Source organism: Peromyscus californicus, unplaced genomic scaffold (genome assembly GCF_007827085.1).
Source record: "Peromyscus californicus insignis strain IS unplaced genomic scaffold, ASM782708v3 Scaffold_17__1_contigs__length_78620276, whole genome shotgun sequence".
NCBI lineage: Eukaryota > Metazoa > Chordata > Mammalia > Rodentia > Cricetidae > Peromyscus > Peromyscus californicus.
This window is the reverse complement of record NW_026294469.1, coordinates 27,108,256-27,125,285: the sequence shown is the minus strand read 5'-3', so window position 1 is coordinate 27,125,285 and position 17,030 is coordinate 27,108,256. Positions and strand designations below refer to the sequence as shown.

General features: G+C 42.3%; 2 protein-coding genes across 2 annotated transcripts; both read right to left on the bottom strand.

Annotated features, from left to right (window-relative positions):
• Positions 1 to 1,046: 1,046 nt before the first annotated feature.
• On the bottom strand, positions 1,047 to 9,352 carry LOC128112726 (protocadherin beta-15-like). Its single transcript, XM_052741981.1, has one exon. The coding sequence runs from the start codon at positions 6,979 to 6,981 to the stop codon at positions 4,594 to 4,596; it is 2,388 nt and encodes a 795-aa protein (XP_052597941.1). The 5' UTR covers positions 6,982 to 9,352; the 3' UTR covers positions 1,047 to 4,593.
• A 21-nt stretch (positions 9,353 to 9,373) lies between these two features.
• On the bottom strand, positions 9,374 to 17,005 carry LOC128112728 (protocadherin beta-18-like). Its single transcript, XM_052741984.1, has one exon. It carries the CDS (start codon positions 11,763 to 11,765, stop codon positions 9,378 to 9,380), a length of 2,388 nt encoding a protein of 795 aa, XP_052597944.1. The 5' UTR covers positions 11,766 to 17,005; the 3' UTR covers positions 9,374 to 9,377.
• Between the last annotated feature and the right edge of the window lie 25 nt (positions 17,006 to 17,030).

Here is a 17,030-nt window from a genome sequence, read left to right as displayed (position 1 = left end):
TTAGTCTTGGTCCACTAGGAGTTCTTGGTCGAATCAATGCTGTTGGGCTCTGTTTCTCTGGGAGCAGCTTAGTTCAATCAGTGTTAGTGAGTTCTGTCTCAGGGAGCAGTTGTTCCCAATTGATGCACGGTGGGCTTATGGCTCCAGTGGTTGTTGGGTTCATAGGGGTGGTTTTTTTTTTATTATATATACAGTGTAATGTCTGCATGTATGCCTGCAGGCCAGAAGAGGACCCCAGATCTATTACAAATGGCTGTGAGTCACCATGTGGTTGCTGGGAATTGAACTCAGGACCTCTGGAAGAACAGTCAGTGCTCTTAACCGCTGAGCCATCTCTCCAGCCCTTGTTTTGTTTTTTGTTTTGCTTTGTTTTGTTTTTTGGTGGGGGAGCAGGGAAAGGTAGCTGTCTGGTCCCTGGGACTCCGATGGCTGGGGCCTAGGGGTTAGAGACCTGGTCTGCTGGTCCGGAGACAGGGGCTTACCTCTTCCCAGTTAGTATAGGGTGGGCTTATGATTCTGGTGATCTGGTTCGGTGGCTGGGCGGCACCTTCTTTTGTGTTCTCAGGTCGCATTTTGCTCATTTTTCAACTTCTCAGCTGATTTTGTTTCCTCAGACTGCAGACTGTAGGCTTCTGAAACCTCTCCCGAATGGATCTCACCTGAGCAGGTTGTTTAGTAGGGCAATCTCACCAACACCTCCAAGTTGTTGGGTTTCTCAGGATCAGCAGCTGGGCCCTGGGTTGACTTCAGGCAGAATGTTCCAGTCTGTTCTGGTCACATCCCACTGAAACAGCTCCTTTCCTGAGTGCTGGGATTAAAGGCGTCCCTGCTCCAAGCTCTTAATCTTCATGTTCTCACCAACTCCTCAGTGGATAAAAGCCCAGCTTCTAGTCTTTATTAAGACCACACCTCTGCCTCTGCCTCTGTATACCCATGGATTATTTTAATGCTAAATTATATCAAATTCATAAAATAAAAGAAAAATAATAAAAACGTCATTAGTTACTCTTCTGATGTTGTGATAATGTACCATAACAAAATGAGACTGAAGGAAGAAAGAGTTTATTTTTGCTTACTTTTACAGAGAGAGAGAAAGAGACCATAATGGTTGGGGAGGTATGGAAGTAGGCATCCAGAGCAAAAAGCTGACAGATCACATCTTCACTTACAAACACCAAGTGGATAGAGAAAACTGGATGTGGGGTAATGCTATGAACTCCTGAATCCCAGCTGAGTGAGTTGCTTTCCATCAGGCCCTCACCGGCTCCCCAACGAGCTCCACCAACTTGGGACCAAGTGTTCAAACATCTGAGCCGATGGGAGACAATTTTCATTCAAACTACCACAAACACCTCATATTAACCTTCATTGTATAGAAGAGGAAGAGACAATTCCAAACAATTTGTGAGAGCATGGAAACTTGAATGAACTGACCTAGCAAGTTTGAATCTCTGGGCCTACTTCAAAATGTCTCAGCATATGGGAAGACTGTTAGGATTAACTCAAGTATAATATTTAGAAAAATCAAGAAAATTAAATGTACTTCTTTCTCTCATTTTGTATTCAAATCAACATTATTATTTTGAAATTTGTCATCAGTGCTTCCAAGTGACAGGAACTACTCCTGACTGGCTGTTAATGGCAATAGTCTGGAGAAAACAATACTTTTTATTTTCTAACCCATTACCAGTCATACTGGAGATTGAAAAGATGAGACCAACTTCTGAAAGTTCTGTCAGTCAGACAGTATGGTAATTATGATCACAGCAATCAGAGTTACATTATACCTGTCTAGGTACATGAGAGAAAAGTCATTAAAAACCTATTACTAGAAAATGTATTTGTCCCTGCAAAGAGATTTCTGCATTATTAACTGCTCTGATATTTTGCAGGCATTAGAGAAAGGTTTCTCTGTTGTATGTAAGTTTTTCTCTCCAATGCATGTGTAAACATGTCCCAACCGCCCAGTCCTAAATAACTTACCCAGAGGCTGAATATGAATTATAAATGCTCAGCCAATAGCTCAGGCTTGTTACTAGCTAACTCTTACACTTAAATTAATTCATATTTCTATTTATGCTTTGCCACATGGTGGTTCTTTTATTAGCATGACACATTCATCTCCTGCTCCCTCAGCATCTGTCTATTGACTCTTTACTACACCTTCCTCTTCCCATCATTCTTAGTTTGGTCACCCCACCTATACTTCCTGCCTGGATACTGGCCAATCAGCATTTTACTAAACCATTTTTAGTGATAAATCTTTACAGTGTACAAGAGGATTATTCCACAGCATACATGCATCCCTGGCAGTGAATCTCCTGATTTTAACATATGTTACAAGGCAATTAGGATGAAAATCTCCTCCAGTCATTCATCTCATATTTTACTATAAACAGTGAGAAGAAATCAGGGTGTACTTTCAATGCTTTTCCTGGAAATTTCCTTAGCCAAACATCCAAATGCATCAATTATTTTCCTCATCTAATGTAGGTCACAATTCAGCCAAGTTTTCTGCCACTATATAAGAATAAAAGTAGGGGCTGGGCATGGTGGCGGATCTCTGTGAGTTTGAGGCCAGCCTGGTCTACAGAGTGAGTTCCAGGATGGGCTCCAAATCTTCACAGAGAAACCCTGTCTTGAAAAACCATATAAAAGAATAAAAGTATTAATTTTCCTCTAATTTTCAACAATGTTCTCTTTATCTGGGCTCTTTCTAATAGTAACTTTAATGTCCATATTTCTCCCCATAGTTTGCTTTAAATGACTTATAAGCTCTATAAGCCAACATGTTCTATAAGCACCACATTCCTTACTTCCTTTTGCATTTTCACCAACAGAATTGTTAATATCACATTTCTATCAAGTCTGTTCAAAGCAATCTGAATATGTTCTATTCTGTGTCTGCAATTCCAACTATATACTTTTTGGAGACAAGGTTTCTCTGTGTAGTCCTGGCTGTCCTGGAACTCATTCTGTAAACCAGGCTGGTCTCAAACTCAGAGATCTGCCTGTCTCTGCCCTGCAAGTGCTGGGATTAAAAGGTGTGTGCCACCACTGCTGGTTCTTAGGAAATTTCTTCTTCATAGCTTTCTCTTTTTTTTTTTTGGTGTGTGTGTGTTTTCAAGACAGGGTCTCACTCTCTAGCTCTAGCTGTTCTAGAACTCACTAGACAAGGGTGGCCTTAAACTCTGCTTCCCACATGCTGGCATTAAACACATGTGCCACAATGCCAGACTGTTCCTCTTCATCTCAAGGTAGACTCAACTTTGCTTTTAAAGCCTTTCACTGTTCCTATCAGACCCATCCAAATGAGTTAGGATATACTTTCTATTTTCCATTTAGTTTATAAACAACTTCAATTTCATTTGTATTTTATCTTTACAATGTAAAGTTATAGTCATAGGTTCTAGGGATCAGGATTGAATATCTTTGAGGTCATTTTTTTTTCCGAATAATTTCTCTAAATCATTCAATACTACATCAGCGTATCCATTACTAAAATTTGTTTGGCTAACTAATATTAATTCTATAATGCATTTTCCTCCAAATTCCTTATCAATCAGAGCAATGTCATCATCCAAAGCAAGCAGATATCAGCATGCTATACCACCAGAAGCTATTCTGAGCCAAGAATTTGGGGTTTACACCAAGATTTTCTCACTATAAAAAGTAAATAACAGCAAGAAATATATTATTGTTCCTGGAGTCTATTGGCTTTACAGAAAGTTCTTGAGCACAGGCAGTCTGGGAGCAACATGCTAAGTACTCCCATTGGCTAAAGATAATGGAGAGGCTTTTATTCTTTTCTATGTTAACTTAGACCAGAAAGAACAGGCGATGTGAATATATTTTTTCATGAGTCCATATTTACAGTGAACATCCAAAAAAGCTTGAAATTACCTTGTTACTTCCTGTTAGAGAATAGAAAACATAATCAGGGAATCTGAAAGAAACTCAGTATGAATGAATATGAACTGCTACTAAAGAAAACACAAATAAGGCTATTGAAGTCCTAGCCATGCCAAAAAAACCCTAAGAATTTCCAATTTTAAAATGAAGTGTGATTTTAAGAAATCATATATTCTTCTGTGGTGTCACAATTCAGGAATGCATTTTTATTTTGGGGGACTTACTATGTCCTGTTCATCATATAGCCCAGGCCTAACTAGAATTCTCTAAGTAGTAGATGACCTTGAATTCCTGATAGCCTGCCTCCACGTTTAAATGCTAGGATTACAGGGTGATCCAACCTAGGGCCTCCAACAAACTGCACAGGCACTCTATAAACTAATCTATTCTCCTGTGCCAGGAAACGTACTTTTAAAATTAGAATTGTGTTCATTAGAAGAAATTCACATTCTTTGGGAGAGAGTACTGCCAATTCAATCAGGAACAGGAAGTGTCCTGATGTAAAATGCTCAATAACAATACAACTTGAAAAATACTTATATAGTTAACAAGCTAATAAACAACACTACTTAAACTCGTAGAGAAAAGGAAAAACAAATGCAGATAAACTTACTACAAACTTTGAAAAGAAAATGCAAAATCAAAAGAGACAGAATTATACAGCTGGTGAAACGTGAACCTTCACACGCCTAAAATACTTGGGAAGTGTGGATTATCTCCTGATTGCCCGCCAGAGTTTTGGTCTAGAATATTAGAAAACACGGGCTTTAGGAATCTGAACTCATTACTCTGAGAGTCTCCAGTCAGACACACCTCATACTGGTAGCTCTGAGACAGGGTCCCGTTGCGGCTGATGTCCACCAGGTGACCAGGAAAGTGTCCCTCAGGCACAGAACAGCCACCCAAAGAGGCCGCCCTGGCCCTCTTGCACAGCCTCACCCCCACAAACAGCAGCACAGACAAGAGGAAGATGGAAGACACAGAAGCCAAGGCAATGACCAGGTACAGAGTGAGCAAGTCGTTATTGTCGTGTGCAGGTTCACGCGCCACCTCTGGCAGAGGCAGGTAGGGCTGAGAGAAGCCATCCACCAGCAGCACATGCAGAGTGACACTGGCAGACCTTGGAGGATCTCCATTGTCCTTGACCAGCAGCAGCAGCCTGTGCTTGGGAGCATCGCGCTCACTCAGCAGCCTGGAGGTGCGCACCTCGCCATTGTGAGCCCACACGCTGAACAGCCCGGGCTCTGTGGCCTTCAGCAGCTGGAAGGACAGCCAGGCGTTCTGTCCAGAGTCGCGGTCCACTGCCACCACCTTGGTGACCAGGTATCCTGGCTCTGCCGCCCTGGGCAGCAGCTCTGTGCAGGGTGCAGAGGCGTTCTGCAGCGGGTAGAGCACGAAGGGCGCATTGTCGTTGGCGTCCAGCACCAGCACTCGCACCAGCGCCTGGCTGCTGAGCGCAGGAGAGCCTTGGTCTGTGGCGCCCACGTGGAACTCGAAGGTCTGCAGGGCCTCGTAGTCCAGCGCCCTGAGCGCGAACAGCTGCCCATTGTCGGCGTTGATGGAGATGAGCGAGTCGAGGGCCAGCTGCAGGTCGTGGGTGGGCAGCAGAGAGTAGGTGATGTGGGCATTGGAGCCTGAGTCTGAGTCTGTGGCACTGATGGTGCCTATGTGCAGGGCGGGGCTGTTGTTCTCCTGGACAAACAGGGTGTAGGAGGTTTGGGTGAAGGCGGGGGCGTTGTCGTTGACATCAGACACCTGCACTGTTATGGTGTGCTGGGTTGTGAGTCTGGGTGTGCCCATGTCGGTGACTGTGATGGTGATGTTGTACTCAGCTCTGCTCTCTCTGTCCAGCCCTCCTTCTGTCATCAGTCTATAGAAGTTCTCAACAGAAGGTTCCAGTGTAAAGGGGACACCATCCTGGATAGAACATACTGTCCTTCCATTTTCCCCAGAGTCTCGGTCCCGAATCCGAAATAGAGCTACTTCTGTCTCCGGTGAATTTTCTGGTATGGGGCTGGTCAGCGATGAAATAGTTAGTTCTGGGTAATTATCATTGACATCCAGCACTTGAATAGAAACTGAGCATTTTCCAGAAAGCCCCCCGCCGTCAGATGCCTCTATGTCTATTTCATATGAAGATGTTGTCTCAAAGTCCAGTGTTTTAATTAGTCGAATCTCTCCTGATAGAGCATTTAGCTCAAAAGTTTTGCTCATCTCCTGAGAACTATGAAAAAGAGTGTACGATACGTCTCCGTTTGTTCCAGTGTCTAAATCCTTGGCTGAGACCTTAGCAACTAGGGAACCCACCGGGCTGTTCTCTAGAATTTGCACCTGATAGAAAGCCTGCGCAAACTCAGGGGCGTTGTCATTGACATCCAAGACAATAATCCGGATTTGTGAGGTGCCAGTCCTGGGCGGAGAACCACCATCCAGCGCTGTCAGAGTTAACCTGAACTCTGCCTGCTCCTCACGATCAAGTCCTTTGTCCAGCACCAGCTCTGGATATTTCCTCCCATCACCTCGGTTTCGGATGGAAACATGGAAATGAGAATTGGTACTAAGGTTATAGTTCTGAATGCTGTTGTTGCCCACATCCAAATCCTGAGCGCTTTTGAGAAGAACCACAGCACCAATAGAGCTAGTCTCTAGGATTTTCACGGTCATTTCTCTTTCAGGAAACTCGGGAGAATGATCATTTATGTCTCCCACTCGTAGCTCAGCTCGAAATATTTCCAGTGGTTTTTTCAGTAACACTTGGAAATGAGTGACACAGGGTTCAGTGGGGCCGCACAGCTCCTCCCGGTCCAGTTTTTCATTTAATATTAGCTTCCCAGTCTGCAGATCAAGCTGCAGGTGTGATTCGTTATCCTCAGAGACCACCTGGGCTCCTCGAGCAGCTAGCTCCGCAACTCCCAGCCCTAGGTCCTTGACCAGATCAGCCAAAACCGTGCTGCTTGGTGTTTCCTCCAACACAAAGTAACGGCGGGGCTCCCAGCCCGCCCCAGCCACTCCCAGTAAGATAAAGATCAACAGGACTTGCCTTTGTCTGCTGTCTCTTCCAATCTTCATATTTGCTTCAGCAACCAGGATGCAAGGGCACCCGGACAGCGGTCGGTCTTTCAGTTTATAGCCTGTTTCGATGTGTAGGTTAGCAGCATTCTCTGTAAAATTAATGGGTTGAGCTCCCCCTAAGGTCTTTTCAGCCGGAGATCGGAAGAAGCATTTTTTTTTTCCTTTTCCGCGTTCGTCCTTTCTTAAGCCTTAGCCTGCAGCGCCACCATGCGTTGATTTTGCTTCTCAGCCGATCGCTGCATGGTTCCATTCTTTTTACAGTCTATTTGGTTGTCAGAAGTTTGGAAATAAATTCAATCATCGAACAACGTTATTTTGATTATGCAGTCCCTCACTAAACAAAAAGAATTCTTGTTATTAATGCGTCGGATTCTGAAAAATACAGGAGTAAACAACCTCGACAAGCTGCCTACCGATTAGAAGCCCTACAGCCAGTGTTGGGGCACTCTAGGGGAAACAGAAATGAAAGAAGACAGTACTGATGGATCAGTCATCTTGTACAATTAGTAACATATAGCCGTGCAACTTAAAATTCAGCATAAAGTGGGGGTCAATACTTCTGGGGCTTCTTGGTAACTTTATGTCTCCCAGGTAACAGGATTGTGGTTCCCATTGGTAGAGTTTCATAAAGGAAAAAAATCTACACAATAGTTCCAGTTTATGATACACTTCCTGCATATGGTCAGGAACTTACATTTTTTTTTTATAAAACTTTTTGCCTATGAGAAAACTCATACAAAAGCACCTTTCACTCCATTTCCTTTTACTCCATTTTCTCTCTGGTGTTTTTCCTCACAGGTACTGTAGCAGATGAACATATTTGGTCATTTCCTTTGTGTAACCTGTAAGTACTTCAGCACTGTTTACTGCACTCTGCTGCACCACAATATCTAAACTAACCCTTGGGACAGAGAAGATGCTCAGTAAACATTTGCTTAATTCATCATAGAACAAAACACCAAGTTGTGTGCCCTTTACTCCTACTGTAGATGCCTCTTGCTTTGTTGGGATCCTAACTCCTTTTATGATAAGCTGTATAAACTAGACAGTATTTTCCTAGGTAGCCGCTCTCTGAACTCTTTTGGTAGTCACTTGAAATAACCGAGGGTCTAAACCATCTTTTCATTAAAGGAAAAACACTGTGGCTTGTCCTAACAAAAGAGGGTCTTGAGGCCTGACCCTGTCCTCAGGATCTTGCCTCAGTGTCCTGAGAGTACCACTACTCCTATCTTCGAAATTACCCATTTAGACTAAAGATTCACAGTTCTTTCCATGTTACTGTAATAGTTTACAAACTTTTTGATTTGTGTTATAGTAGCTCAATGAAAATACAAAATTAACAGGAATAATTCACCAATCTAGGCAGGAATATCTAAGTACGCTTTTTAAAAAAAACAACCAACCAACCAACCAACCAACCAACCAACCAACCAACCAACCTCCCTCTACTGAGCTGGACTAGAAAAATCTATTACATGAGCACATCTTAATTCTCTGTCCCCAGCCTCACCCAACAGTGAAAGGTGACTTGGGGATTACTAACAAGAACATCCTCCGCAGGACCTCTTTCCTCTCCTCTCTCAGAGGTTTGAGATGACGTCACTTCGTTGTAATATTCCTAAGAGAAAGACTAGAATACATTTGGATTCTAAGGTGATTTTAAAAGTACACAGGATCAGACTGGCTCAGCTTAGAATAGCAGTTCCCATCACTTCGTCCAATTGTCTGAAATCATAGAGGGACCCAAGTTGTATGAAACAAATCAAGCTTTGATCCTATACCTATGCTGAAGAGAGAGATTTTCAGGAAATGTGAGGTGGGCTAGCCAGATGTCACAGGAGGGATCTGGCATTTTATAAATTTTGAGATAATCTAAAAATAATTTAACAATATTCATATGTATTACATGCTGGATGTTCATAAGAAGATAATAAAAGCCTTGACACTTCAGAGAATTGTCTTTCCAATTAATACTGCTGTACAGCAAAATCATGCATTTCAGATACTCTATTCTAGATAGGAAAGCAGAAGGTACACTGACAATTCATGACATCTCTATCACATTTCAAATCTTTTGGAAATGTTTCTGTACAACAATCAAATAAAATGAAGGTGAGTATTTTCAAATCAATAATGATTTATGTTGAGAATCTGACAAGTTGAAGAAACACGGTGAATTTTGAGGAATGAGTAAAGTTCTATGTCTTCATCAAGAAGTGATTTTTTTAAAAAGAGACTAACCTGTAATGAGATGCATGGAACCTACCATCTCCTGAATTAGGAAAATAAAGGCAAAACATTAGAAATTCCTTATGAAGATAAAACAGTGGAAAACAAGAATGTTTAGGAAGAATGAACATTCATCCAGAACCATCTAAAAAGTCAACAAATTGTTAATTGTATCCAAAACCACTCAAAGAGGTGGAATTCTCTTCCACGCAATTCACAACCTCATGGTTGGGAGACACAGACTTTAGGAACCGAAATTCTTTGGTATCCGACACTCCAGTTAGACATACCTCATACTGGTAGCTCTGGGACAGGGTCCCCGCCCCACTGACATCCACCAGGTGACCAGGAAAGTGTCCCTCAGGCACAGAACAGCCACCCAAAGAGGCCGCCCTGGCCCTCCTGCACAATCTCACCCCCACGAACAGCAGCACAGACAAGAGGAAGAGGGAAGACACAGAAGCCAAGGCAATGACCAGGTATAGAGTGAGCAAGTCGTCATTGTCGTGTGCAGGTTCACGCGCCACCTCTGGCAGAGGCAGGTAGGGCTGAGAGAAGCCATCCACCAGCAGCACATGCAGAGTGACACTGGCAGACCTTGGAGGATCTCCATTGTCCTTGACCAGCAGCAGCAGCCTGTGCTTGGGAGCATCTCGCTCAGTCAGCAGCCTGGAGGTGCGCACCTCGCCATTGTGAGCCCACACGCTGAACAGCCCGGGCTCTGTGGCCTTGAGCAGCTGGAAGGACAGCCAGGCATTCTGTCCAGAGTCGCGGTCCACTGCCACCACCTTGGTGACCAGGTATCCAGGCTCTGCCGCCCTGGGCAGCAGCTCTGTGCAGGGTGCAGAGGCGTTCTGCAGCGGGTAGAGCACGAAGGGTGCATTGTCGTTGGCGTCCAGCACCAGCACTCGCACCAGCGCCTGGCTGCTGAGCGCAGGAGAGCCTTGGTCTGTGGCGCCCACGTGGAACTCGAAGGTCTGCAGGGCCTCGTAGTCCAGCGCCCTGAGCGCGAACAGCTGCCCGTTTTCTGCGTTGATGGAGATGAGCGAGGCCAGGGCCAGCTGCGGGTCGTGGGTGGGCAGCAGAGAGTATGTGATGTGGGCATTGGAGCCTGAGTCTGAGTCTGTGGCGCTGATGGTGCCTATGTGCATGGCAGGGCTGTTGTTCTCCTGGACAAACAGGGTGTAGGAGGTTTGTGTGAAGGCGGGGGCATTGTCGTTGACGTCAGACACCTGCACTGTTATGGTTTGCTGTGTTGTGAGCCTGGGTGTGCCCATGTCAGTGACTGTGATGGTGATGTTGTACTCAGCTCTGCTCTCTCTGTCCAGTGGATTTTCTGTTACTAGAGTGTAGAAATTTTTGAAAGTAGGCTTCAAGAGAAAAGGGAGGTTGTCTTGAATTGAGCACATCATTCTGCCATTGTCTCCTGAGTCTTGGTCTCGTACACTGAAAACAGCGACGACCATCTCTGACAAGCAGTTTTCTGGGATGGGGCTCATAAGAGATGTAAAGACTATTTCCGGAGGGTTGTCATTTACATCTATAACTTGAACAATAATGGCTGATTTTCCAGAGAGACTCCCACTGTCAACGGCTTGAACATTTATTGTATAAGACTGAATCACCTCAAAATCTAGGAGTGCTTTCAAATGGACTTCACCAGAAATTGGATGGATTTTGAATGTTTCCCGTACATCTCTAGAGACACGAGAAAATGAATACGATATTTCTCCATTTATCCCTGTGTCCAAATCTGTAGCAGACACCTTGATTACTAGTGCGTCCACAGGGCTGTTCTCTGGTACTTGAACCTCATATAGCATTCTTTCAAACTCAGGGGCGTTGTCATTGACATCCACAACCGCAACTTGAATCAGTGCAGTCGATGACCTGGGCAGGGACCCACCATCCACAGCTGTTAGTATTAAGCTAACTGAAGGCTCCTTTTCTCTGTCCAGAGATCCATCCAGCACCAGCTCTGGGTATTTTCTTCCTTTACCACCGTCTTTTAACTTAAGGTAGAAATAAGGGTTGGGGCTTATTGTATAGTTTTGGACACCATTCATTCCTACATCTAAGTCCTGAGCATTATCCATTTGGAATGAGGTTCCTGGAGTAGCACCTTCTGAGATATTTAGAAATATGACTTTCTCTAGGAACGTGGGAGAATGGTCATTTATGTCTTCAACCAAAAGCTCAGCCTGAAAGAATTGCAAAGGATTTTCCAATAACACCTGGAAATGCAGTATACAGGGTTCACTGGTACCACAGAGTGCCTCCCTGTCCAGTTTTTCATTCAAGAGCAAGTTGCCAGTCTCGAGTTCTAACCACAAATAAGGCTGATAGTCATCAAATATAACTCTGGCCCCCCGTGCGGCCAGGTCACCCACACCCATATCTTCAATTATATTGCCTATAGAGGAGCCAGTCTCCATTTCTTCTGCCACAGAATAGCTCCAGGTCTCGGAAAGAGCCGAGGACCCTTCCAGGAAAACAAAAAAAAGCAGCACTTGCCTTAGATGCTGAGCAGCCCTCACTCCTGGCTCCATCATTCCTTAGACAAGACACTTTCTGCTGTTCTGTTTCAACTCAGTCCCTGGCAGCCCAGAGAGCAGCTCCGCTCACCTGGACCTTCAGGAATTTATAGGCTTGCACTCCTTTCTGAAGGGTCTTGTCCCTGCCCTGCCCTTTCAGACAGCCTGTTTGCCGTTTTATCCGGTGCTTTCACTTCCGCTGGTTAAGAGGATACTGAGCCGCAGCTAGGAAACAGTCTCCCATCTTATCCTGCAGCGCCACCAAGTGACTGTACAGGTTGTCAGGTTTCAGACAAAGCCGAGCGAGTTTGAGACAAAATACTAATTTATCGGATGCATTTGTTAATTAACCGAAATAAAATTTTCTTCTTTAGGCCCCTTTCCATGTCTGAGTCGTAGCTTTTGTGGTTAACGTAATGAGTTACTATCCGATGGTGCTGCACTGATGAAACGGTTTAAAATAGAATCCTTGTTTCAAACAGTTCATGGTCTCTCCTTGAAGACAACTGTAAAACTAAAGACAATTCAAAGGACTCCCATGTCATTGATTTTCAAAGATGAGGAAGAGATTCTTAGGAAAATTGAAACTGTAAACCTAGAGATCTCTTCTAGCCATTATTAAATGCTCTCAGAAAAGGCTGGATGGGTATGTTCAGGCACTCGAAGTTGAGTCTGGTATGTGCAAATAGTTGTTTCAGGGGAAGTTGGATATTTTGGGTTAGGTAAATGGTACCATTTCCATAGGAATTCTCCTTCGGAGACTTATCTGGCTGCAGTAGAAAGTAAATACTCACTAGAGAATAGAGTATGATCTGTCCAGATTCTGGCAATATAAAACTGTGAAACTGAATTTCACTATTTTGTCATCCAGGGCTTCCAAAGGCATGATTCTAAGTATTTTATTTTTCTATTCTCTGATTTGCTCAGTGAATTTTTATTAAGCATGCTCTTAATGGTGGTAAGTATTAGGGAATGAAAGACAATCACACAGAAGCTACTTCTGCTATGAAAAATCGAGAAAAAAAAAGAACACTTAACATGAAAAATAGTGGCTGCCTCCAGGAAGAAGGCTCATGCTAATATAAGATCAAAGAGGAACTAACCAAAATTTGGAGGTGGAGAAAAAAGGCTTTCCTGGAGAAAGCATATTCTAAACTGATACATGAAAAATGAGTGGAAATAATCTGAACAAAAATAATGTTTGGGAGGGCTGGAGACGTAGCTCAGTGGTAAGAAAGTACAAGTGAAGCCCCAGTCTCCAGAAAAGTAAAAAAACATGGTGCTGCAAATCTAAATGAGTGGTGTGATTCAAAAGAACTGACATAAGACCATGACAATGGCACAGAGCAAGGGGAATTTGGTGAAAGCTGAAATTGGAAAAGCAAAGAGTTTATTTTTTCTTTTTTTCCTCTCTTTGTTTTTTCTTTTTCTTTTCTTTTCTCTAAGCAAAGAGTTTGCAAGGCATGTCAATGGAAATGCAAGACTGTTAAAGTGTTCTGAACAGAAAAGTTATATAATCAAGGTTTTGTTTTTTAAAGAGAAATATGCTTCAGAGTTGAGAATAAACTAGGAAGGAATAATGTAAAAAACTAGACACAGATAAGAGCTGGTTGCAATAATAGAGGTAGGAGATGATACTGGCCTCAACTGAAAATGTAGTAATGCATTTGCACCCAAACTACGAGATAGTATGGGATAAAGTGATAGATCAGTCACACGGGGAGTGTTATAATAAGGAAAAATTACTTCACTTACAAGATTTAAGAATTAAATGATATTAGTGCTGTTAACTGATAGTGGAACACAGGAAGAAAATAAGGAAGAGGGATATGCATGAGCTGGAGGGAAAATACTTTTTCAGTTTAGGGGAAGGGAAAATTTTAACTTAAACACATCTAGGGTGTTAAAAAGTTTAAGGTGACCACAGAACATCCCTGTAGTTAGACACATGATCTTCCATCATATAATTGAAACTGAGCAAAGAAGTGAGCTTCAGTGACAAATTTGGGATTTGCTGACATAAAAGGTGTTTGAAACGCTCCAAGAAAAAATAATTGAATTTCTGATTTGGGGGGTGGGGATGTAGTGCAGTGGCACAACACTTCCTTTGCATGTACAAAGGACTTTTATTTGTACTTGTGCTCATTTGTGGAGAGTCCTGTATTTTTTGTGGGGGGGGGGGGGAGGAAGAGAGGAGAGAAAACACAGCCATGAGGGACTACCACTTCCAGAAGGTTCTCGTGGTCATATGTTGACATTCTAGACTAGAAATGAATGTGGAATAGCGCATGATGATACACACTCATAATTCCTGCACTCCGGAAGCTGAGGCATGGGAATCACCAGTTTGAACCCAGTCTGGACCACACTGTGAGACTTTATCAGGAGAGGAGGAGAGAAAGAATGTGGCTAGAGGCTAGAAACAGAGACAGGTCAAACTCCTAGACCACATCTGTGGCAAGGTATGGGTCGATAAAGAGAAAAATGTATTTATACTACTTCTTCCCTGTGGTCTTTATTAATTAAAACTAAAATGATATCAAGTTTGTTTGATTTTCTCCTTTGACGACTCTATAAAAAGACCAAGTGCGAACTTTTGTCAACACACTGGAGATGTCTCATTTCCGTTGCTTCTACTGAGAAACACGGATCAGAGAGGACAGTATAATCATCTGTGTTGAAGTTAAATTTCTCTTTCTTCTGTTTTTTTTAATTAAAATTTCTCTTTTTCTTTAGTTTTCTGAAATTTTACTATGATGTTTATAGACATGCACATCTCTGTAATGTATTCTTTTAGATTTACAGCTATCTCTTAGATTTGTTTGCTGATGTTTCATTAATTCTAGAAGTCCCCCAGTCTTTATTTCTTCAAATACTGTTCTGGTTGAAATTTACTCATCAGTCTTGCCAGGCAGTGGTGGTGCACATCTTTAGTCCCAGGACTCAGGAAGCTGAGGCAGTCAGATCTCTGAGTTCAAGGCCAGCCTGGTCTATAGAGCAAGTTCCAGGATGCCAGGTCTTCACAGAGAAACCCTGTCTCAAAAAACTAAAACAAAACAAAAAAAACAAACAAAAATCTCATCTCTCCCTTTGTATGTCTGCTAAAACTTTTACTCTGTCCTATGTTTTTAATCATCTCCTCTTGTGTTTGCATTGTGTTAACTTTTGAGTTACATAATGTATGAATTGTATTTGAACATATTTTATGCAACTAAATATTTTGCTGTGTTTTTATTGTCTTTTATTCTGTATTGAAATTAGACTTTTGATTTATGTGTTTTTCATTATGGAAGCTTAATTTTGTCCTTATTGAATATGTTGTATTCGTGTTGATGTGTCTGCATGTGGATATGTGCATTCATGAATGCAGGTGCTGGCAGAGGTCAGAAGAGGGAGTCAGTTTCCCCAGAGCTAGACTTACAGTTGAGCAGCCAGGCATGGGTAGTGGAAATAGAATTCCCACTCTTAATGCCCGAGCCAATCTCTCTAGCTACCCATCTGTCATATCCTACAAGTTTTTTTGTTACCTGTACATTTTCAAGTTTAACTTCTATTTCAGTGAACGTGTTTAGTATATTGTGGATTGCTTGATAATGATAATAATTTTACATTCTGGATTGTCTGATAATGATAATAATTTTACATTCTTTCAAGTTATTCTAGCATTGTTTTGTTCCTGCTGGCTCTCATTCATGCTTTCATGTTTCCTAGGGTATGCAGTTGTCAAGTAAAGAGTATTAAAAATGCAAAGCAATAGGGTCAGTAATCCATGCTTAGGGCATAATTTATTTGATATAAACCTGCATTTGATTTGATGAGGACCTAAGATTACTGCCTGTCAGTGATAACTAATTAAACTTAAGGCTAAAAAGTCAAGTTCAAAGCTAAAATGCCACACAAGGGCTGATGCATTTCCAGTTTACTCTTAGTTCACAAAAAGTTGCTCTTAAGGTTCATGCTAATGGGAAGGACTTGTGTAAATCACCCGGTTTGTTAAAAGTTTGATTTCCATTATACAAATCATTGACATCAAGGTCTGAATTTCCCAAGATTCTAAATGGCCTCAGGATAATACACACTTTGTAATTACCTTTTCTCTACATTTCAACATTAAATTTGAGTGGATAATATATTGTGTTTTTGTTTGTTTGTTTGGTTGTTTTTTTGAGACAAGGTTTCTCTGTGTAGTCCTGGCTGCCATGGAACTCATATCTGTAGACCAGGTTGGCCTCCAACTTACAGAGATCTACCTGCCTCCCAAGTGCTGGGATTAAAGGTGTGCACCACCACTGCCCAATATATATATACTAGTGTCTTAATAGCATTGCTTCCTGTGAATACAGAGGCCAACATAATGCTAGCCATATAGCCACACTGCATTGTAGCTATCAACATCTGTCTATACTCCTCCACTGACCTGTCTGTCTATCGAATTGAGAGCTTATAATTTGAAATATAATTAGGCATTTATCAATCATAAATACAGATCTATTCTTCATGGCTATCTGAGAGAGACCACAAGTATTAATAATATTTTAAAGTTACTTTTTTGTGCATGCTGAAAATTGAACATTGGGCACCTAAAGTGCTCAGGGTGCATATATTCCTGTATTTACTCTTTTCTGCTGGGAGCTGAGAGTCAAGCCAAGATTTTGTACCTACCTGCTATGTCCACACAACTAGACATTATATTTACATCTTTTATTCTATTTTTAAGATCATAGGGGTTCCTTTTGAAACAGGGCCTTCATCTGTAGCAGAGGTTGGTCTTGAATGCATTGCATAACCACAGTTGTCCTTCCATATTGTGTCCATATCATGTCATAAGTCCTGCCAACTTATGACAGCCTCCTGCCTCATTGTCTCAAGTGTGAGGATTCAGATCCTAATTCTCCACTCTGTTTCTTTTTAATTTTGGGGGACGTGTCTGACAGAGATCAGCCTGGCTTCACACTCCATGCCTCGGTTATAGGAATATGCCAGCACATCAGTTCTGTTTCCTTTTTTAATTTCTTTTTAAGGAAAACTCTTACTATGCAGTCCAAACCAATCTTGAGTTGATTATTCTCTGTCCTCAGTTGCCTGAGTGCTGAGATTACAGATTTGTGCATCCACGCGTGGCTTATATTTACTTTTATTAATGGTTAGGAAAAGTAAATCTAAATCTTTTAAACAGTTTAAAATCTTTATTTCAGGGGCTGGAGAGATGGCTCAGCAGTTAAGATCACTGGCTGCTCTTCCAGAGGCCCCAGATTCAATTCCCAGAACCCACTTGGCAGCTCA